Source organism: Amphibalanus amphitrite, unplaced genomic scaffold (genome assembly GCF_019059575.1).
Source record: "Amphibalanus amphitrite isolate SeventyFive unplaced genomic scaffold, NRLGWU_Aamphi_draft 000381F_arrow, whole genome shotgun sequence".
Taxonomy (NCBI): Eukaryota; Metazoa; Arthropoda; class Thecostraca; order Balanomorpha; family Balanidae; genus Amphibalanus; species Amphibalanus amphitrite.
The window spans coordinates 386,836-410,335 of NW_024881875.1; the positions used below are offsets into that span (position 1 = coordinate 386,836).

Genomic DNA, 23,500 nt, shown 5'->3' on the forward strand with positions numbered 1-23,500 from the left:
CGACGTTCCCTGATCGCACCTCGACCGGCTCTGATCCAGTGCCAACAGTGTGACCCCCGGCGCTCTCTGCGCGGCCGGTAAAGGTCGGAGAGGTCACGCCATTTAGGACACGTCCTGGCGCGGGCAGTGATGGTGCCGGGAGAGCCATCGGCGGGCGGCCGTCCCGAAATATACCGACAGAGGAATGTGACCGGCGGATGGGCGGGGCATGACCGGCGCCAAAGGCGGAGGAGCTCGAGCCTCGAGGGGTGGGCCGCATCTGGGAGCCGACAGCGCTGGATGTGTACAATGTAGGTGGTTGCCGTGAAATAACGCACGCAGCGCTGATTGAGACATTAGGGATGGGTTTCGGCGCGTGCTTACCTTTTCGGAAAGCAAAGGCCTAGAGGTTTTACGTAATAGCGCAGATATAAAATTATCTGCGAAAATGCACAATTTCATTACTTGCAGATTGTATTGTCAGCGCACAATGAAATCGTATCACAACTCGAAAGAACGTGACCCGCATCCAGATCGCATACCCGAGCTCAATGAGGGACACATGCGGGCTTGCGCACGCTGCCACCGCTGATGGATGCTACCCCAGATCACATCACAATGACACCAAAACAACATTTCAACATAGCGAACTTTCCGAGTGAGTTCGTAGACCTGAGGCACTGTCAAACGAGCGTGCATCATCGAACACGCAAAATCTTCGAAAGCAAAAACACACTGGTATGAAATGTTGCACAATGCTGATGGAGTTTTCGGATATACGAACGTCCGCAAACTGGTGCAAACACCCGTAAACGCTCCAACCCTGAGCAGCACAGTTGTGACCAGGAATTATATCCCTGTGGCAGCATGAGATGGTCCTTGACTATTCATTGAGCGACGTGACGCTGCCGTTTACTGACCATAGACAACACTGACCAGCATAGTTCAATGTTCTCACAAACATCTTGGTCGCCACTCGTCCCGCTAACGGAGCACAGGAGGCCAACAGCTCAGGTGGCGAGACACGTCTCAAATCAGTGCGTCAACGCCAGACAGCACCCGTCACAGCCACAACACTGGGTCAGAAGGTGGGAAAGGACACGGAGAGGCACTTCCACACAGCGATGCAGCCACCCATCACTCGTTGATACCACGAACCACTTGCCACCACTGACCACGGCTGGAACCCTCGACCCCGGCCGCCGGCGCTAGTCGTCGAACAGGTCCATGCTGAACTGCTGGAAGGCGGCACCGTGACTGACGGCCGGCAGCGGCCGCGCCGGCGTCACCAGGCTGGAGGCCGGCGCCGACCCGGAGCCGGACGTCGAGGCGCCGCCGGAGGCCGCCGACTGGCCGGCCGAGACCGCCCGGCCCGAGCCGCTGCTGCCCGGCCGACTGGACGACAGACGGCTGGACGAGACGCGACTGGAGGCCGCACTCGACCCGGACACACGCCGTAGTCGCATCTGGTAGCGCGGCACCCGCTTGCGGCGCACGGAGCCGGCGATGCTGAGCGCGTTGGCGGCGAGCTCCTCCGCTACGGACAGAGGCTCGTCCGACAAATCGGCGTCAGTCTCCCTGGAAGAGAGGGGGGACAGGGGTGTCAGAACACCGCTGGAGAGAGACTAGAGATAGAGGAATGCTAGAGGAATGCGTAATGCTAGAGAGGGAGGGAGAGCGGGCGTGAAGGTACAGCCGGAGAGATCAGGAGTCACCGAGAAGAGGGTCGAGCGCGGGGAGATAAAGAAGTAACTCCAAATCGAGTCGAGTGTCAGCAGTGTCACAAAATTATATTAATGCTTGGGTGTTAGAGTGGAAAATTCCTCTAAAAAAGGATGAGGGACGAGGGTGGTATGTTTTTGATAAGATTAGCCCCCCCCCCTGAAAATAAAGAACATAAGAAGGAAAGATTGCACACTTTTCTGTACAATGGTAGAATCTGATGCGATAATGCAAGCAGATGCTCTTACATGAGTGGTCAATTGCTCTTGAAAGTTGGAGGTGGGAGTGGAAAATTATTTTCATTTGGATGTCTTTTTCCACCAAAATTGACAAGTTTTGGGACACTGAGTGTCAGAGTGAGCTTGGCTCCATCGTGCTGAAATCCGTCGTCATCGAAATTCGAAACCACACCAGCTATACCAACTTGATGATGTCAGCAGGGGAGGGGACAGAGGGAAGGGCGAGGGGCGACCGATCGGGTTGTGCAGCGTCGGTGCGGTTCGAGAGAGAAAGGTGACCCTAGAGAGGACGTGCTGCTGCGACCCCGCCGGAATGTCGGTGTTCGGCTCTGACAGTTCGCCAGATACATTCCTGCCCGCTCCCGCACACATTGCGACCGGCCAGTGGAGCGCGGAGGGCACAGAGGACACGTACAGAGCACATTTCTGACCGCACTGCGTCGCACACTCAGCGGAACGGAAGGGAGGGGAAGGGGGGGGGGCACACATTCAGCGGCAAACACATTGCTCCGGGGAGGGGAACGGACGTCCGCAATGATATTCAGCCTATTGCAGTAGTGTCATCCGAAAACTGACAACATAGCGCTAACGATTTTTGGAATATGCCCGGCATTGAAGTCAATTGGTCATCTACAGTGTTCTAAAATTGGATATTGGTTGGGTGTGCCGATGAAGAAAAAAATCCTAGGATGAGAAAAAAGAAAGTAAATAACTGCAGTATTTTTGCAAAATGGTGTAATGCCAATTTTTATGCTAACTGATAAACCAGGATTTCATGTCAGGATCTTGACAGGGTGTGGAACAAAAGGATGTGGGTGCATCAACTGTCAAGTGACAAGTGAACTGGCTGTTGGGAATACATGAAACTCTTTTCAGAGATGAAGTAAAGTCGGTCATTCATATTTTAGGGATGAAAATATTTTCCCCATTGGGTGTGATTTTCCACCAAAAAGGCTGAAAAATGAAACACTGGTCATCTATCAATACGAGCTCGCCCATTCCAGCCATGAACTAAGTCTGGCTGAGCCCCAGCACCAAGGGTTTCGGAATTTCGTCTTATGCCTGTCAATATCAGCTACTCAATCAGCTACTGGCTGTTTCAACTTCCACAAACTACCGTCAGCCCCAGCGGCTGGCTGCTCAAGGCCGTGTAGCCCCCACAAGTCGCCAGTGACACCCAGTGACTCACCACATGCTGAGCATCTCGTCCACCTCGGACCGGGGCGGCGTGGACACGTCCGTGGACGAGCCGTCGGTGGTCTGGTCCCACGGCGTGGACGGCTCCACCGGGTCGTCCGCGGCGTCGCCGGCCGGCCCGGCGCCGCCCGGCGTCACCGGGTCCGCCGGGCCCTGCGCGCCGCCCGCCGCGCCCTGCGCACCGCCCGCAGCGCCCGACAGCCGGCTCAGCCAGCGGTTCACCCGCTGCGGGGTCCGCTCCGGGGTGCGCCGGGGCAGAGCGGCCGTCTTCTCGGCACTCCAGCGCGGCAGCTCGTCACTCTCGCCCTCTGCCTCCGGCGGCGGCTTCAGCAGGTCTGCAGCACAGAGACAGAGGACACTGTGCAATAGGAATACCAGCCCACAAGTCGGGGTTGTATCAATTTCAAAGCAGTGAAAGTCACTAAAAGGAGTAGCGGACGTTGGTATCCATGTATCGGCCAAAGCTACCACAGAATCGACCAGCGTACCGATTTATGTTTATTATGAGCTAAACCCGACCTGCAATCAACAGACATCTTCTCCAGTCCCCCGTCCCCAGCGCCCCTCTCCCGCGTCCCGGCTACTGGCTCAGACGCCCGGTCCTCACCTGGCGGGTGGGTCGGGCCCGACCAGTGCACCACCGAGTCGCAGTGGAGCGGCGTCACGCGCGCCTTGTGCCAGCGCTGCCTCTCCACCGTCCGCCGCCAGTCGTCCACCAGACGGCGGCACTGCTCCTCCGTCACCCTCAGCGGCTTCACCTGGCGCGGCGGCGGCGGGCGCCGCGGCGGCTTCGTACCCGCCCACATCGTACCATTGTAGCGTCGGAACTTTTTGGGCTGCAGCTCCGGCGGCTTGTTCCAGTCGTCGAGCTCCTCCGCCGGCGCCTCCTCACCGGTCCGCCGGTCCTCACACCCGTCCAGGGGCACCAGCGGGTGGACGAACACGTCGCCGCAGCTGTTGGTGGTGTAGACGCAGTTGTGACCGCGGGCGGGTCGGTCGGCCACCACCCCGGTCAGCGCCAGCTGCTCCAGGCGCCGGTGGGTCTCGGCTGCGGGCGGGCCGGCGGCCTCGACCGGCGGCCGGGCGCAGCCGAGCGGCCGGGAGGCGGCCAGCTCGGCGCCGGCCGCCCAGTCGTACACCAGCGCCTGCACATGGCTGTCCGTCTGACAGGCGACCGTGATCAGCTCTGTGTCGGCGCCGCCGGGACCGCGACACGCCGCCGGACAGCTGCTTAGGTAGACGCCGGCAGGCGGCAGCGTCAGCCGCGACCAGAGCCACGGCACGTCCGGCCGCCGCTCGTCGAGCACCACCAGGTGCCGGTTGGTGGTCAGCAGCGTCAGGTTGTCGCGCACCGTGCTGCGGCGGATCGCATGCAGCCGCTCCCCGCTGCGGAACAGGTGGCCATTGTCCGACATCTGGAACAGCACCGACGACCTGCCCCCCTGCAACAGCAGGGCGAGCCCGGGGCGTGTCATGATTTCATCACAGAATTGCGGACAGAGAGCGGAATTTGGGTAAAATAGAAGATCTGAAGGACTTATCAATCCAATAGCGCTGCTCTTATAGGAGTTCATACCCGGCGAGACTTTAAAAAGAATTAATGAAATGAAGCAGCAAGGCCATGTAACACTCACTGCTCCCGACTTCCTATCCACATAGACGCACCAGCACGCCTCCCACCCCTGGCAGTGCGGTATCCTCTATCACTGCCGGTCACTAACCCTGCAGTCCAGGTGGTAGACGCGCTCCCAGGAGGCCACCTGGTAGCAGTCCGTGTGGGTTAGGCCGTGCAGACCGAACCAGCCTATCTTTCGCTCCACTTTCGGAAGCAGAGCGGAGCAGATCTTGCGCCTGCGCACAGCGGGTACACGAGGTCAGTTCGTCTGCGCACAGCGGGTACACGAGGTCAGTTCGTCTGCGCACAGCGGGTACACGAGGTCAGTTCGTCTGCGCACAGCGGGTACACGAGGTCAGTTCGTCTGCGCACAGCGGGTACACGAGGTCAGTTCGTCTGCGCACAGCGGGTACACGAGGTCAGTTGGTGGTGAGTGTCCCGTTGAGAGCAGAATATCCTATTTTAAATTGAAAAAATACACAGGCTGACAACCGAAAGCACAAGACTTGAGACGGTTACTCTTTCCCAAATGGAAAAAAAAACACGATCACAATACAGCCGACCCGAGAACACGGTACGTTCACGACCGTTCCGTTTGACGCTCTGCTCGGCTCACCCCGATATTCCGTCTCGGACGGTGCAGTCACCGGACGTATCGACGGCCGCCCAGCGGCGTTTGGCGCTGCGGTGGAGGGCGACGGCGGCCGGCGGGTGCGCCGGCGTGAACTCGTCCAGCAGCATCAGGCGGCGCGCCGGCTTCAGGTAGAACCGTACAGAGCTCAGGCTGCGCACCACGGCCGCCTCTGAACGTGGGGGGGGGGGGATGTGAGGGCCGAGGGGTGAGAGTGATAGAGTGATGGCCTGATGGGGCTATGGAAGCCCGCGGGGGAGGGGAGAGGGGAGGTACTGTGGGACAACTAGTGAGAGGCGGTGAAATCAATAGGACAGATAACAATATACAAGATTATGCTTCAGTTTCTTCCAGCACAAACTGAGTGTCAAAACTATCTGGATCGACGATAAAAGAACCAGGCTGGCGTGCCCCCGTCATCCCGCACCTAGTCCTCCCTGGTCCGGCGGATGCTCCCCGTCGGTCCGCACCTAGTCCTCCTTGCTCTCTGGTCCGTTGGATGCCCCCCGCTGAACCCTACCTAGTCCTCCCTCGTCAGGCGGCAGGTCCGCGGCGTCGATCTGGAGGACCGTCTCATCATCGGGCCACGTGAGGAGCACCTCGTCCTCGGCCCACAGCCGCGAGTAGGAGGACGAGCCCTCGCCGGTACGGTTGGAGGAGTCCTCCTCCCAGTCTCCGGGAGCGACCAGATCCGCCACGGCTGTAACGACAGGGGTGATGGTGACGGGGGCAGACCGTCGGCGAAATGGGGCTGCCTCCCGCCGAGTCCCCGACCACCAACGGTGGCCAGATGGAGGCAGTAGACGCCTAAGAGGCCGGAGCAGCTGGCAGCACACAATGAAACCAGCAGCAAGTCATGCATAGACACATGGAACAAGAAAATGATATTTTATTAAATTATAAATGCTTGCGAGTTACGACTTAGATGTCAAAGGATAAAACAATACCAAGTCCAAATGGCCAACTACCAAGGATGTGCCACTACTATCACAATAGACGCATCGCACTAACTTTTGCAAAGCGCACTAATACTCTCTAACAATTTCTAGCGATGAGTTACGCTGCCGGTTGGGACGCTGACAGTGATTTGATGACTAACCTACATTCTCGCCGCTAGTGTGGAGCAGTTTCCGCGAGTACTTCATCAAGGACATGGTCCCGCCGCCGTACAGCCAGTTGTCGTTCTGAAACGGCGAGCATCGACTACTGAGTATCGACCGTGCCGGCGCGGCAATAACGGCTATCAGAGCCGGCTACTCTGTGTTGCTGGGTTTGAGACAATGTGCCGCTGTGCACTGCAGTTTACAGGTAGCTAATAATTAGCAATAGCTGCCAAGGGCTTGTTCCTGAGTTTATATGAAATTGGTGGGCCACTGACGAGTACGTAAATGCCTACTTGACAAGTAAAGCATTGGCCAGTTGCAGGCAACAACTACAGCAGCCAACAAAAATGGTTTGATGTAGGGGAGATGAGTGGGACAAAGCGGCCACCCTAACGCTTCTCACGATGCCAACGCTTGATTTTTAAACGTGGAAAGATTCTTTTTATACCAATGTGATCCCTATTAAGTTGCTTTTATTCCAACTGCGTTTTATTTCCAAAGGCGTTTACATATGGAAGATAATTGACAAAACATTAAACCTATGCATATTGGCCACTTTGCCCCATACCCTGGGGCAAAGCGGCCACCGACGTCTTCTCAAGTCCCGATATGAGAAACAAAATAGTTGCCTCGTGTACGACTAGGGTATTTGATGGTGACAAGGTTTAAGCGAGGATGGATGTTTACTTTATCATCTTCCACCTGTAGGTCAACAAAGAAAGGATTTTCATGAAAAACATTTAATTGCATTATTTGGTAACACATGTAACTGAAAAGTGTCCAAGACGAATGGATGACGACACATTTGAATATAAATAATGTTTTTATCCAGATGGAAACAACTAATGGCCAATTGGGGGGTGGCCACTTTGCCCCGCGCATACCGTCCGAGACAAAAATATTCCAGGTTAGCTATTAGTGGGGTAAAAAACATTAAAATTGGTAGAATACCTGTACGATAACCATGCAATGCATGGACAAGAACGCTTATAAAAATTCCAAACGGTAATGGAATAACATAACCTTTAAAAATTGTAAACATTGTTGGTAACCTGGCAAGAAATGCTTTTCCGTGTTTCACAGAACAATGGTGATGGGCCTGAAACCCCGGTCTGGCTCATTCGAACGACCGTGAACAGAAGTATAATTGGAAACCATAAATTGGAACTGACGCCAGCAGTATGAAGGGCTAAAACGATGGGTGGCCGCTTTACCTCGGGTGGCCGCTTTGCCCCACTCTCCCCTATATAAAACGTACTAACACGTTACCAGGTGACCAATATAGCAGCTTAGCTTACCGCATCCCAGCCGGTGAAGACGGGGTTCTTGGTGAGAAACTGGGCCAGACTCAGGACGTTTCTCAGCGGCAAACTCAGTTTGGGCAGCACGGTGGCGCCCTGTTTGATCTGGTCCAGCACACCACGTGCCTGCTCTGTAGCGACACACAAACACCAACGGCGTATCGTGACAAGCCCCATTCAAAACAGTTCACCTAGAACACAATGGAAAACATAGGTCCACAGCCGACAGCACAAGCCGCTGCCCCGTTGGCAGCCAGCGGTCCCCCACCCAGCGAGCCGTACCTACCTCTCGTGACGCCTGACGATCCATGCATCTGCGACCTGGTCGCACCGTCCGGTATCAGCGCATACTTGTCCACGTGCGACTTCAGATACCAGTACTTGTCCACCTTTTCCTCGACCGGGTCATGGTCCAGTCCTGGGAGCGACGGGGCCCTGTCATACATGCATACGAAAGCGTTTCACTCCGAATTTCCCAATCGGATGGTGGGGATGTGGCCTTCGCAGCCAGCTCTCCTTATCATGTCAATCCGTCGATTTAAACATTTATACTAAAAACAAACACCACTCAGCACACAAGTAAAACGCACGTCATACATGTCAGCTTATCGACCTTTTTCACATCACGTTCCGCCCCGATCCCTGCGACTGACCTTTGCCGAGCTCTCCAGCTGGCGCCCGACCCCTGCGACCAGTGGCGTATCCAGGGGGGAGGCCAAGAGGCCATGGCCTCCCCCTTTGGCATCAAACATGCAAGTTGGGCCCTTTGGGTCACTTGAGTGCAGTGACGTACCCAAGGGGGCCATGGGGGCCCTGAGGGGCGCCCTGGTTACCTGAGGGTCCCTCTGGTCACCTGAGGGATCCCTGGTTATCTGAGGGCCCCTGGTTACCTGAGTGGCCCCTGGTTATCTGAGTGGCCCCTGGTTATCTGAGGGGCCCATGTTTATCTGAGGGGGCCCTGGTTACCTGATTGGTCCCTGGTTATCTGAAGGACACCTGGTTACCTGAGGGGCCCCTGGCTGAGGGGCCCATGGTTACCTGAGGGGCCCCTGATTACCTAAGGGGCCCGTGATTGCCTGAGAGCCCCTGATTTTCTGAGAAGCCCCTGGTTACCAGTGGGGCCTCTTGGTATATGAGGGGCCCCTGGTTATCTGAGGGGCCACTGGTTACCTGAGGGGCCCCTAGCTATCTAAAGGGCCCCTAGCTACCTGAGGGGCCCCTGATCCCCTGGGTGAGCCCTGGCCAGTGATCTGAAGAAACCCTGGTCACCTGAAGGGCCCATGTGTACCCGGGGAGTACCTGGTTATATGAAGAGCCCCTGCAGTCACATAAACAGTAGCGGCGGAACACATTCAATTAAGGGGGGGGGGGGGCACTGCCGGCTTTTGGTCCCATTCTTTCCATGCAACGCCTATAGGGCTAATGTTAAAATGCCAAAATCTAAGGGGGGCACGGTGCCCCGGTGCCCTCCCCGTTCCGCCACCTATGCACATAAAGGCCCTTAGTTACCCGTGGAGCCCCTGGCATAACCGTCCCCTGGTTATCAGAGGGTCCCCTGGTCACCTGGTGGGCCCCTGGTCAATTGAAAGACCCCTAGTCAATTGAAAGGCCCTGGTCAATAAAAAGGCCCCTGGTCACCTGAGAGAGCCCTGATTACCTGAACGGCCCGTGATCACTCAGATTCAATGGTATGGCCAGGGGCGAGGGGACACGTGTCCGTTATAGGGTTTAGGGTCCCCTCGGGTCCGAGAGGCCCTGCGGTGCCCATTGGCGGCAGAGGGCCCGCGCTGGCAACGCTTCAACTGGAAAGGAGACCACAGGGCTTGTGAGAACACCCCATGGGCTCTTGTGTAGCCACACTTATCTCCAAAAGGGCCTCACGCCAGGTTCTGAGGGACCTTGCCGGCCCTGAGGGCTCTTGCCGGCCAATAAGGGATCAGCTGTAAGGGCCCCATACCCGTTTGCTATGGCCCCACGGCCCACACCGGTGTTTCTGAGGGCCCTCACAACGGCGCCTGCGAGGGCCTCCACTGCCACCTCTAAGGGTCCCACACCAGTGCCTCTTAACCCTCGCCCTGGCAGGGGGGGGGGGTCGATGCGACCCCCCTAAGGTTTTTCGAAGATAGCGTAAAAACGGTAGCGCGCAGCGCCGCCAAATTTGGCACAGCCTATGAGCAGTGTCCCAAAAGTACAATTTGGCTTGGGTGTCGGAGTGAAAAATTCGAGCCCGAAAAGGCCAATGAGAGTAGAAAATGGGCAGCAAAACGTGCGATCTGAATTTGATAGTTGAGGAAAGCCTTGACAATTTCAGTGCGAGTTCAGTGCTACGGCACTGGTCTTGGGTGTTATTTCACTCACTTATGTGAAAAGACCATTTGGGCAGGGCTGCGGAGACGGAGTCGGGAGTCGGTCGGAGTCGACAATTCTGCCCGGAGTCGGAGTCGGAGCTGGTTTTTGAAAGCTGGAGTAGGAGTCGGAGTCGGAGTCGCCGAAAATCCATCGACTCCGCAGCCCTGCATTTGGGAGTGGGAAAATCACTTCGAAACTCATATGCGAGAGTGGAAAATGATTCCCCATTGGGTGTCGTCTCCCACCCAAATCAACATATTTTGGGACACTGCCTATGAGGCAACCTTTTTACATATGACCTGAAAATTTCAGGTCCAGGTGACCTTGGGTCAGGTCACCAGGTCAGAAAAACCAGTACAAGGTCATGGTCAAATTTCAATTTTCTTTTTGCACCTGTCCAACTCACAGTTTTGGACCGATTTCCTTCAAACTTTCAGGATGTGCTAAGTTCACCGAGTTGTATAACATATAGTTCGGGTTTTTTGAGGTCACTGACCTGAGGTCAGTTAGAGATCATTACGTCGTAATGTTAAGCCTATGGGAAAATACTTAATTCGGAAAATACTGGAGATATCCGCTTCGTTCTATCACTTTTGTGCTTTGAAACCACAGTACTTAACAGCAGGTCACTTGGTGCTTTTTTGTTTGGTGTACTTATTCATGGGTCAGGTCAAATGAGGTCAACTGAGGTCAAATGACGTTTTTGCCAATAATTTGGCACATAATGACGCTAGAGCTTAAAAATGGTATCATTGTGTTCCTGGTGATCAGCCAAATCGAATGATATGCGATATGATGCAATTTGGTTAACTTGAACTTAATTTATTAATTTAAGTTTACTTAAAATTTAAGAAAAACTTTAAGTACACTTAAGCAAGCTAAAAAGTATATCATTCGACGCGCCTTGACGTGCTGAGTTCACTGGTGTTTTTTTTTTTGCTCTATCTTAATTAGATCAAAAGTTATAAGCGAAAAACTTTTGAACTGTTTTTAGCGAAATTTTTACATTTATACCCCCCAAAACCCCCCTAAATATTGACCTAGAGCAACCAAATTTGCACAGGGGCGAGAACTCCGGGGGGGGGCCACCTACCTACCAAATTTGGTGTTTCTAGGTGCCATAGGAGCCAATCGCGAGGGGGGGGGTCGCATCGACCCCCCACCCTGCCAGGCCGTGTTATGAAAAATGCCCTGCCAGGGCGAGGGTTAAGGGCCTACTTCGGCGGTTCTGAGAGCCCCAACACCGGCGCCTCCGAGGGTCCTATGCAGCGCATCTGACGGTCACTTACCAGCGACTCTGAGGGTCTCTTACCGACCTCTGAGGGTCCCTTGCCGGCCTATGAAGGGCCACCAGTAACTTTCAGGGCCCCACACACGCCTGAGTGATGGCCCCCACCAGTGTCTCTAAGCTCTAAGGCCCTCACAACGGCGCCTGTGAGGACCCCGCACCAGCGCATCTGATGGCCTTTCACCGACACCTCTGAGGGACTAACACAGGTGACTCTGAGGTGCTCGCTCGCTTCACTTCCTCATAAAATATCGTGCATTTTATGCATACTTTTCAAGCAAAAAAATGATATTTTTACCTGCCAATTTTGCACATTTTCTCAGGGCTTAGACAGACAGACAGACAGACAGACAGAGGGGCCTGTCTGCAAGGGGGACCGGACCCATTGTGCCCAATCCCCTCATCGAAAGGTTCTGGATACGCCCCTGCCTGGGTTGACAGTGGCCCCGGGTGACCCGTGGGCCCCTTCGAGGGCAGGCGGCCCCCTCCTGGGCGAAATCCTGGGTACGTGCCTGCTTAAGTGTCCCAAGAGAAACAACCTTCAGGGCCTCATCCAAAGTACTGGCCCAAGCATAAATAAAGTCAAACTGCGTCAAACTATCCTAAAATGCCATTTGATGGCCATCATAGGCCCTCAGAGGCCAAGCCCGAGCCCCCAGAGGCTAGCGTGGGCCCTCAGAGGTCGCTTTGGCGGCCATAAAGAAGCTTAGACTCGAGCGTGGAATCCTTTGACGCTGGTGTAGAGCCCTAAGGAGCCAGCGCTCAGCCCTCTAAGGCCAGCGTGGAACCCTCTAAGGCCATTGTGGGGTTTTTAAAGGCCAGTGTGGGCCTTCTAAGGCCAGTGTAGGCCTTCTAAGGCCAGTGTGGGGCCTTGTAAGGCCAGTGTGGGGCCTTGTAAGGCCAGTGTGGGATCCTATATGTCCAGCATGGGGCCGTATATGTCCAGCGTGGGGTCTTTTAAGGTCAGCGGCATGGGGCCTTCTTAGGTCAAATTGAGGCCCATTGGCCACCGAGACTAGCTTGGGACCCTCTGAAGACAATTAAGAGCCCTTTTAGGCCAGTGTGGGGCACTCTGTGAGTTGTGACCAGCGTGAACCCTCTGAAGCCAGCGTGGGGCCATCTGTTATCTGACTTCAGACTTCAGAGGCTGGTGCTGGGCCCTCAGAAGCCAGCGCGGGCCTTCATAGGCTGGCGTCGGGCCATGAAAGGCCACCTCGAGGGCCTCGGCAACCACTTTTCAGATCTTATGCATGTTTGGGCCCCCTGAGGTAGGGGTGACCCTTAAAGGCCGGCGTGGGACCCTCAGGGGCATCATGGGCTTCTAGAGACCGGCGTGGGTTCGAGAGCGGCATAGGGTCGTCAGACTGACTCAAAGGCTCCCAAGAGCCAGCGGGGCCGGCCCTGTGAGGTCAGCCATAGCATGGGTCTCGTGAGGCAATTATGGGGCCCGGAGGCCAGTGTGGTTCACTCTGTTGCCGGTGTGGGGCTTTCAGAGGCCAGAATGAGCCTTCAGAGGTCGGAGTGAAGCCAATGTGGGCCACATAGAGTAATCAGAGTCTAGATCAGAGCTCAACCCGAGTCGGGCCCTATCAACCCTCAACCAGCGCAAGACACTAGGAGATTGACATCTGCCCTTTGAAACATGTTACAATCGTAAAAAAATGACAAAACATTTTGCTTTTGATAATCTTTAGTGGCCCCGGGGCCCGGCAACAACCAAAGCAAAAAAAAACTGTATGCCTAAGTGGCAAAGAACCGCACCTGGGCGTGGGTTAAGTACGCCACTACTGGGGCCCCTAAGGTAAGGGTGGGACCCCTTGAACAGGTTTGGCCTCCCCCTTTTCAAGATCCTGGATACGCCACTGCCTGCGACTGACCTTTGCCGAGCTCTCCCGCCAGCAGCGGCAGCGCGGCGCCCTCCACGCCGTCGCGCTCGGCGTCGTGGCTGTGCGGCCGGTACAGCTCGCCGCCGACGGCAGAGCGCAGCGGGAACGGCAGGTCCAGCCGCTGCGAGGTCCTCAGCGGCTCGTCCCAGCCGCCCGGCAGGTACACCCCCTTGGCGTCCATATTGAGCGTGCCATTGTCCGCGTCGGGCAGGTCATACCAGTAGAGTGGCTCCTGGTTCCAGAGCAGTGGGAAGGGCAGCCCCTCCGGCGCGCTGGACGGCCCAGCGGCATCCGCCATAGTGATCAACACAGTGCCAGTCGAGTTCCGAGGTGTGGCGTCAGACAACAGAACTGAAAATAAAATCTGAATAAGGAAGGTACAAAATATGTGAGCAGGTGTCTAGGTAGGGGAGACCCGGGAGGTATGGGCCGCCGGGAGGCATGGACCATCGCCGTGCTGAAGAAGTTTTGCGTATTTCTTCCAATTTGACCGCATAAACTGGTGGCAATCAATTTGTTATACACCCACGTGATTTCCAGAATCACGTGGGCTGTATAGTCTTCAGTCTCCTTTAGCAATGAGCGGTGAGAGTGCGTTTTTGCCCTCTTTCAGTAAAATCCGGTGGATAAAGAAAATTCGTGATTCATGTCAACCAGGCTGGTTTAACTATGTCGCACCATCGCCAACATAAAGTTAAAGGCATGTAAATTAAGACTGGGTAGATAATTTTAAGTTTTCTTACAAGCTTTTGAGGTGAGATGCTGCACACATTTTGGCGTCCTTACCGAGAGGTTCGGGCCACCCACCCCCGGGAGGTTCGGGGACTTCGGGCCGGCCAATACCCCCCGGTTCAACCTTGCCATGGGACGAAGCGTATCAAACGAAGCTCTAAACAGATAACAGTTTGGTTGAAGACGCTCCGGCGCTAGATATTTGAGACTCCTGACGGGGATGGTCTGCGGTTGGTGGGAGCAGCCGCAGCCAGTTGAAGTCAGTTGAGTGGGGCAGGCCGTGTCCGGCTTTGAAGGGCACGTTAAACTTTGGCATCCAAATTCTCCTGATACCCGGAATTGCGCGATCGGACGGTAGGGGTCGGGGTCTACGCAACAAGCTCTGCTTAGCGTGGGCTCCGGCTCTGTCAATCCGTCCATTCAAACATTCGAGCTAAATTTATATAAAAAAAATGCTCATTTGAGGCCCAAAATTGGTCTATGATCAAAGTCACCCCGGGTATCATTGTCACCCAATTAAAACGAAAACGCTTGGGGACCTCCGTGTTTCCGACCAGGCTCGGACAAATATTTGAGGACAAATATTTAAGACAAAGATTTACAACTTGCTGATTGTGTGGATGAAAAATGTGTGACAGGATGTGTGGTAAAATGACGCAAGATGAGAAATGGGAGAAATATGGCACAAAGTTTTGAGGACATATAATTGCCATATAAAGATTTGTCCTGGAATCGGTAAAAGTATACATTAGGTAAGTCCGAGTGACTGTTTTCATATTCATACATTATTTGACATCCTGAATCCAAAAATGATACTTATATGTCTTGGAAATAAAAGAAAAAACGTAATCAAACCTGACCTAACCTTACCTATTTACCTTGGTTTATATAGCCTTGCTATTTACCTACAACCTACCAACCTACAACCTAACCTAACCTAACCTACAAACCTACAACCTAACCTAACCTAAAACCTAATTTTTTTGCTGTTAAATATTTATAACAACAGCGTCACAATTGTCCACTCGGACCTAATATACACCTTTTTTCATTGCGAGTCGGCATCTGTGCAGGTCATATAGACTTCTTTCATTTAAGCCGGCAACAGGCGTGCTCTTTCGACATTGTGCGCCTCTCATCGACACAACGCGCCTTCACGATAAGGGGCATTGAAAATAGGCAGTGTGCGCAACTTCGACTGTTCAGTGGATTTAGACATAGTGCACTGAATATGACAACGTCCATCTGATATAGACGGGCGTGAATCAATTTTGACAAAGGTATTTTAATTTCGTTTACGATTTTATCCAACTTCATCGTATACATAATCAATATGTATGAGCTAAGCATTCATAATTGACATACCCATAGCTGTATTTGGTTTGATTGAACTTGCGGCCTGTCTCTACAAATATTCGCAGATAATGAATTGGTAACACGTGCATAAAACACTATAGAATTGCTATTTAGTCCCACTGCACGATACAACATAATTTGGTTTTAATACAAGTACATTTTATTAAACAAATAAATATATGCAGCTAACGAATCATTTCAATCCACAGTAATGGCTCATCAGCTTGAAATGCCTCTGGTAAAAAAAGCAACATGATAGACAAAATTTCATTTGTGTATGGCCAATGGCCATGCCACATGAAAAAAATTACGTAACACTGCAATAACAATGAACACAAGCAGCAAAATCAATGGACACAACTGAACGCTCCGCCGCCGTCAGTGGTCGCCGCGACGTTGCGGTCACTCGGTCCAGATGTCCTCTCTGGCCAGACAGGCGCCGGCTGTTCGGGTCGGCGTCAATCAGCATCAGGTAGAAGTCGATCATGTCATCCAGCTTCCTCGGTCGGTTGCCCCTTCTCCTCCGTGCAGCAAACTCCCCGGTACGCGTCCACTTTGCCACGATCGACCAGCCGGTCGTCCTCTTTACGCTCAACTGGCGGGCCACAGCAACGTTATCGTTGCCACCGCTTGGATTATTCTCTCGCAGTCCGCGGCACAAACTGTATGGCGGCGGCTCGGCATCTTGATAACAAATGACACAAGCACACTGACCTGGCTTGAGGTCACCTAGCCTACCGGGAACAACCAGTAGAAGCTCAAGTGTAAAGGATGTAGCTATAACGCCACGTGATCAGTTTGCTACTTCATGAGTTTATCAACACAAAAACACATGCCTAATATTTTCATCGTCTGATGAAAAATACAAATATAAAAATCAAATTATACGTTAACGAAATCCATTTTGAATTGCCTAATTCAATCGCAAAGCGACTAAATTAAGTGACCTAAGACTAAATCTATTGTCAGCGTCGATATCAAATGCCCTTGGCGATATACTGTGACACTGTTCGAAAATAAACAGCCGATAAACTAACAAAATGAAAACTGTCGAACAGTCCAAAGTAAGTCTAACACAATGCTCATTTACCAAACTGGGCTGCCTATAGTTACGGTCAATTGAATCTATGCCGACTCGCAATGCAAAAGGTGTATACTAATACCCTGGAATCTTCCCAAATCCCTGAAACCTGCAGGAATTCGTAAGGCAAAAGCATATAAAAAACCTTATCACTCTCTTGTGCTAAAAGGGGACCCAAGTCCCAAGACCCAAGGCACTACCATTGGCATTATCAGTAAATAGCAGCGATAGAAAGGCTTTTTATTTTGATTTTATTTAAAGCACCAATGTTAAGACTTAAACGCTCATGATAAATACGGCCCTATGCCCTATTTTACAAAATAAATTTGAAATTACCCACGTGGCTCGGGACACGCCTAAGAGCTGGACTTTTTGATGACGTCTTCGGGTGACGTCATGTCGTGTGTGACGTTTCGTGAGCAGGTAAGGAAAAGTCACCACCGCTGGCGAACATTGGTGCGGTAAATGGCAAACACAAATGCTGCGCAGAAAAGACAAATGTGTAACTTCAGACAACATTCGTTCGGACGACAATGTCAAGGCGAATCAAGAAGTTCTTCTCATGCGATTGTTAGTTATCTGTCGTGCTATTTTAGTATGATTGTTATTTGCAATTGATTTGTGAAATGTATTATCAAAATCAATGTTTATTGAACGCAGATTCAGTTTATTTTCAGATGTACCTAGGTACCCTTACACTTCACCCATCTTAAGCTGTTCAACGTTGAAACGTTGGGTATAATTTATACTGTGTTTTCTCTGCATTATTAACATATTCATCTTATATACAATATAAGGGCCACATGTTTTTTTACAGGGAGACATGTCAGACAGCCCAGTAGGATGAGGCTTCGTCAAGCGTCATTTTTAGCAAAGCTTTTCTTGCTTAAAATCCAGTCTGCAAAACATGGCAGGGAGCTCGACAAGATTTTGGGGGCAGACAAAATCCTGCCCCGAATCTGAATGCTGAGTCCAGGGGCAGCCCAATTCCTGCCCCTAATGATGCAAATAATGTAACGATATAATCAGGGTTACTTTTACAGGAAAAGTTGAGAGGGGGAATAAAGTTCGGGGCAAAGGCGGATCCAGGGGCATCTGAAAGGGGGGTGGGCGGCAATACCATTAGGTTTTTCGTTAGGATGGAGCCCGCAGAACCTTACCTACCCCCAAATCCTATTCTTTCCTCGGGTTTCAGCCACTTTATTTTGGAAGGTTGCCAAAAAATAATTTTGCTAAAAAATATACGCACCTACCATGGCTGTAAGGGGCGGGGGAGGTCCCAACTTGACTGCGCCCTTGCAAATGCCAATCAGTAGTATCAACCTATCAGTGGTATCAATAACTAGTAGGTATACCCCGGCCAAACATTAAGTAACGCCTTTCTAAAGAGAGAGGTTAATCCGCGCCCTGATTGGAGGTCATTTTGGCCCCCATGTGGGTTTTCTTGAAAAGCGAAAAACGGCGGCGCGCAGCGCCGCCAAATTTTTAGTACCTTACCGGGCATCAATTTGAAACCTTCGCACAAAATTTCAAGTCTTAGGTCACCTTAGGTCAGGAGTAATTGATGTCAAACTGTTCGAGCAAAAATGAGCAAAAAACATGAAATTCTTAAACGCTCACAAAAGCTACAGTTAACGAGCAATTCCAAAGTTCTTTGTGTGGTCGTGTATGTAGAGAAACGACGGCGCTACAAAACTGCAACCTCTACAACTACAAGGTGGGCAGTGATATCCGAACAAAAACTAATGAAGCACAAAACTTGAATTATTACTATTAGTATTAGTGAGCAGTGAAAGTTCCATTGGGAAAACCGGCTGTGATGAGGTACTTTTTTTTGCGCCCTGCTCTGCATGCAAAGCAGATGAACGTGAATGCTGCATAAAGAGAAAAGTCATTTATTACTCAAAACTTTGATGCCTATGGGACAAAAATAACGTTGTTTTATTGTCATATTGGGACAAAAATTTTAGATGTCTGGCCTTGGCGTCGATGAAAAAGTGAAAATAATCGTGAATAAATGGGTCGTTTCTGAGAAAGAACACAGAATATAAAAGGGGGTCCAAAAGGGGGTCACCTTCTTTTTGCGTCAAAGGAGGGGCCATGGCCCATTGCCCCCCTCCCCCTGTATCCACCCTTGGTTCGGAGAGGTAATCCCGTCCCCCGCCGGTTTCTACGCCGACGCCTGTACCGATATGTCAGTGATCGGTAATGAAAGAGCGGACGCCCTGGCCAAGGAGGCGGCCGCTCTTCCTCAGCAGTCAACGCCGGTGGATGTCCGTACTCTTACGCGGGCTGTCGCGCGGCACTCCAAGAGGAAGTGGCAGGCGGACTGGCCGGCCGGTTGGTACCGCACCGTCATGGGGGACCGCGCCCCCGCCCCGGTCCGGACCGCCACCAGGGAGGAGGCCGTCGACATCCACCAGCTCCGGTCTGGCCACTGGGCCCGATCGGAGCAGTACCTCCACCGGATTGGTCGAAGACCTACACCTGAGTGCGCTCAATGCGACGACAAGGAATGCCCTGCGGGCCGCTGCCTAGTCTGCTCTGAAGCAGCGGACACCCCGGCGCACGTGTTGCTGGAATGCCCGTGCCTGTACGGCCCCCGGCTCCGTGCGCTGGGCAACATCATCGGCGCGGCCCACGATGTCCGGCGCGACGACGTGGTGGCGGCCTTGGCCGCCGGATACATGGCCCACAAGAGCCGGTCGGCTACGCTACCGCTCCGGCGGTAGCCGGGGGGTCAAACAACAACAACAACAACATATGTCAGTGATTGCGAAAAGACGGAAGAGACATGACTAGAGACGGTCCCACCGACTATCCGATCGGTATCGGGTCAAATCTGGAGTTCCTGCTGCACTGAACGTAAAATGGTTGGATGGAACCGAAAATTGAAAATTAATAATTATCTTAACGCCAGCAACGTTGATTGATGACGAGAATCTGATTAACGATGACTATAGAATCTGAATAGCGAATTGATTGAAAATGGGCTCCAAAATAAATTTGAAAGGGGGAAATTCCCCCTTCCCTCCCTAGCCGTTCAGACACGATTTGAAAGGGGGAGCGGAATTTTCGAAGGGGGGAAATTCCCCTCTTCCCCCCCTTTAAAAGTAACCCTGGATATAATGATGTAGGAAGCAGTGAGAAGCTGAGAAAATCACTTGTGTCAATTTTTTAACTTCTGCACCAGATTTTCCTGTTTCTGTCCCTTGCTTACACTTGCTTACACTTGACTCCCAGCTGTTGTGTCTTTGCTATGCGATGTTAAACATATAAAACATCTTACTATTCATGTATGCGCCATGACTCATGTAATCTTTTCACAGCCAAGACGCTCCTAAGGTGCTGGGAATGTGGGGAGTGCAGCAGCATCAGTGCAGCACCGATGGTCGGATGCGACGGCTGTGATAAATGGTACCACTTCCGTTGTGCGGGACTGACAAAGGAGCCAGGTAAGCGCAAATGTTTTCTGTCTCAGTATTTTTGTTGCAGCTATAGTGATCAATGAAATATTTTCCGCACTGTTCAGCCAAACATGTATTTCAAACAATCTGCTTCCCAACCAAGGGCGTCGCCACGGGGGAGAGGGGATCTCGTCCCCTCCACTTTTTAAAATTTTAACATTACGACTATGGCGTTGCATGGAAAGAATCGACTTGAAATGGTCCTCGTCACCTCGTCCCCTCCAAAATGGTCAATGTCCCCTCCTGTCGTCGCACCGTGGCGTCGCCCCTGTTCCCAACTACACAAATTTAGTCAAACAATGTGCCAATATGGAATTTTCAGGTTCAGTTGAATGAAATAGGAACAATGATAATTGTAGATTACGTATACCTGCAAGAGAGGAAAACAATACATTGTATTGCTTGTCCTTCACCGATACTGTTATTTTTCCATTTCTAGAAACACCGACATGGCGATGCAGGTGGTGCTGCCTGGTGAGGCCGCGGTCTCCGGAATCGCCTGCAGACGAAGTCACCTGGCGTCCATCTGCACATCACTTGCAGCAGTGAGGCCTGCTGACAGCGTCTGGCAGTGTCGGCAACGTGCCAGACAGCTATCTGGAGTCCTGCTCAGGTGCTCACCGCAGGTCGCCGACAGGAGGGGCGACGCATCGTCTCCGAGGTCGCCTCAGCAGCAGTGAGACCCCACTGGCCGTCTTCTTAGGCTTCAACTATATTGCGAACAACCTTTGCTGAGACAACGCCCATGTCGTGTGATCCGGTACCGCTACCGCACTGCGTGCCTGTGCCCGCCGTGAGCCGCTAGTGCTGAGTGCATGGGTTCGACCATGAGAATATGTGTTTATGTTGCTTTTTATACTATTGTTTATACGTTAAAGTGACGAATTGTTTATTTTTCGCAAGCCTCCGCTGTCCGGTTGCCTGCAGCTCCATGCAACGCCAGCTGTACTGTTGTTTTAATGTTGTCTCCGCTCAGCTGCACTGTTGCCTCTCCGCTCATAACAACCTATGCTGAGACAACGCCCATGACGTGTGATCCGGTACCGCTACCGCACTGCGTGCCTGTGCCCGCCGTGAGCCGCTAGTGCATGGGTTCGACCATGAGAATATGTGTTTATGTTGCTTTTACTATTGTTTATACGTTGAAGTGACGAATTGTTTATTTTTCGAAAGCCTCCGCTGTCCGGTTGCCTGCAGCTCCATGCAACGCCAGTTGTACTGTTGTTTTAATGTTGTCTCTCCGCTCAGCTGTACTGTTGCCTCTCCGCTCATATATGACACCCTCTATATGAATGGCACTACTGATTGTCACACCTACTGTCCGCATTGTCCGTAGTGGTGTCATGGATACAAATACAAAATACAAATACGCCCATGTTCATACAGCGTGCAGAATCCAGATTCTATTGAGGAGAGTTGAGCCAAGTCACCATAGGCTCGGGAAGAGAGCAACGTGGAGGCCCACTGCCCCTTCCCCGGCCCCCACTGGGGGCGCCAGCCACTCCAACTTTTGACTGGATGTCAAGAGCGTCGCCACGAGGGGAACGAGTCGCCGGCCAGCCAAGGTAGCCAACGGCGTGTGAAGGTTGCCTGACCTCGAGGAAACTGAGATGGCACCAACAGAGGTTTTGTTAAGTAGGCGACCAAAATTCGAGCGGCAGCAACCTGGGCACCTTCACAGATAGCAGTGCCGCGTATCAGGGCGCCTTCGACGTTGAGCTGGGCGCCGATCATCAGGACGCCGGGGGAATATGACCCAATATCCCCCGTAAATATGTGCCTCGGAAGGGAGACCCAACCATAAAACTGAAAGCTCGCCGTATTTTATCCACTATTTTTCGAGCAGGTCCATAGATTTCCGTCCTCAAAAGTGCGGGGATATTCCCCAGTGTTTGAGTTGGATGGGACTATAGTGGCGTTTACACCGACATGAGATTCCCATTGCCGGCTGTGGGAAACTACTGTCGGTGTAAACGCCATTCATATTTCCTGCGTCACCCCTGTGGAGACGCCCTTACTCCATGGTGCCGAGCTTATCAATTTGGATATCAATGGAATCAAAATCTCTTATCGACCGATGAAGAACTAAAGTACCCCCGACCCGGAGAGCGTCTTTGGAATCAAAGCAGTAGCACATGACGCAAGACTTCAGGCAAATAAATCCTTCTTGTCTGAAATAAAACATTTGTGTATTGATAAGCACGTTTTATAAGCAATGGTAGCAAGATTCTCCATGTATTTGGTTTTAGTGATAATTTAGTAGCAGATACTTACCGTCGCATTTCGTTTTTTTTATTAATAATTTATATAGTCAGAACTAGCAACATGTCTCTTCACTCAACAATAATTACAAAAGTGAAAAAGAATTGGTAAATTGCTTATATTTTGGTGAAACTAAAAATTAATTCAGCACATATTTTTTTACAGCGTTGAAGTCCAGCTCCAAAGGACAGCTGACGATCGTAGCCGAGCAGGCTGTTTGGTACTTCTTCACTACTTCTTAGAAGTACCCGTTAGTACCGATCATGTCTCACATAATAAGCTATTGGAACAAAAATATGCATGTTTTTCTAATTATTCTCCTTTCACACTAGAAATAAATACTTTTCAAATGCATTTACTAATTAATTTCACAAAAACGGCTTGAAATTTTACAATGTCAAAATACTTATTCCAATTTCCACCATGAAACCACCACTATGCTACTTGCTTACAGAACCGTGCGCACAGTGCGCGCAGTTTTATCGTGACGTCAGAGGGTGCTTCCTCAGTGGCGCCCCCTGGCGGGGAACGCGTGCAAAAAGTCCAGCTCTTAGGCATGTCCGTGGCTCGCACGCACGTGCCCACCATACACAAGCTCAGACTTCAACGTTCAATACACAATGCACACTACACAAGCTGTTCAAAGCTCAAGAGTCTGATAGCTCAATATCCGACGTAATAGAAGTCAATGATCAGGATTCTCCATTATTAAAGTTGACAAATTAAAGCGTTGAGCACAAACAACGTCCAGTTGTACCGGTTACTGCATTTTTTTTTTAAATCTCAAAAAGCTGAAAATAGGCAACAGACAAGTGACATCATTGCCGATAGAGGCCAATCAAAAAGCTAGATGGACTTTTGTTGTGAAGCTTCGTGGTCTCTGAACAGGATAAAAAGGGTTGTCCTGGGCTTGTCGACGGCGCGTTGGATATGTAACAGTGCCATATGCAACACTTCCTTCGTGACGAAGATTCCCTTCAATTGAATAAAGGAAAACTCTGCCCTGGAATGCCGATTTTTTTCGCCAGAAGTTATTCAATATGAATTATTTCCTCGACGATAGCTCAGTTAGGTTAGCCTCAAAAGACAACTGGTCGCAGTGGCATCTCAAAGTGTGTTTGTGTTCCGCACCGCTCAAGAAGTAAGAACCTAAAATTATGCAGGTAAATTAATTTACGAAAGGGCTTCATGCCCGTTTCGTGCCAATTCGCGGTCTGCCGACCGACCGGTCGTTTCGGGTTGATGGTTGACGGTTGACCTCAGGGCTCAGGGTCAGGTCAGCCGTCAGGTCA

At 51.7% G+C, this 23,500-nt stretch overlaps 1 protein-coding gene across 1 annotated transcript; it reads right to left on the minus strand.

Annotated features, from left to right (window-relative positions):
* Window positions 1–435: 435 nt before the first annotated feature.
* Window positions 436–16,824, minus strand: LOC122390080. The gene is made up of 11 exons (XM_043382723.1): window positions 16,820–16,824; window positions 13,302–13,661; window positions 8,074–8,205; window positions 7,785–7,918; window positions 6,483–6,567; window positions 5,904–6,083; window positions 5,369–5,555; window positions 4,859–4,988; window positions 3,745–4,579; window positions 3,130–3,472; window positions 436–1,557 (listed from the first exon to the last, which is right to left on the minus strand). The coding sequence occupies exons 2-11, from the start codon at window positions 13,606–13,608 to the stop codon at window positions 1,188–1,190; spliced, it is 2,703 nt and encodes a 900-aa protein (XP_043238658.1). The 5' UTR covers window positions 13,609–13,661; window positions 16,820–16,824; the 3' UTR covers window positions 436–1,187.
* Between the last annotated feature and the right edge of the window lie 6,676 nt (window positions 16,825–23,500).

Bases quoted from the DNA above. Each gene is read 5' to 3' on its own strand.
- LOC122390080 (XM_043382723.1), bottom strand. From the start codon at position 13,608: ATGGCGGATGCCGCTGGGCCGTCCAGCGCGCCGGAGGGGCTGCCCTTC. The intron at 7,919-8,073 runs GTAGGTACGGCT...GTGTCGCTACAG, and splicing joins ATCGTCAGGCGTCACGAGAG to AGCAGGCACGTGGTGTGCTG. The intron at 4,580-4,858 runs GTTAGTGACCGG...CTGCTGTTGCAG, and splicing joins TCTACCACCTGGACTGCAGG to GGGGGCAGGTCGTCGGTGCT.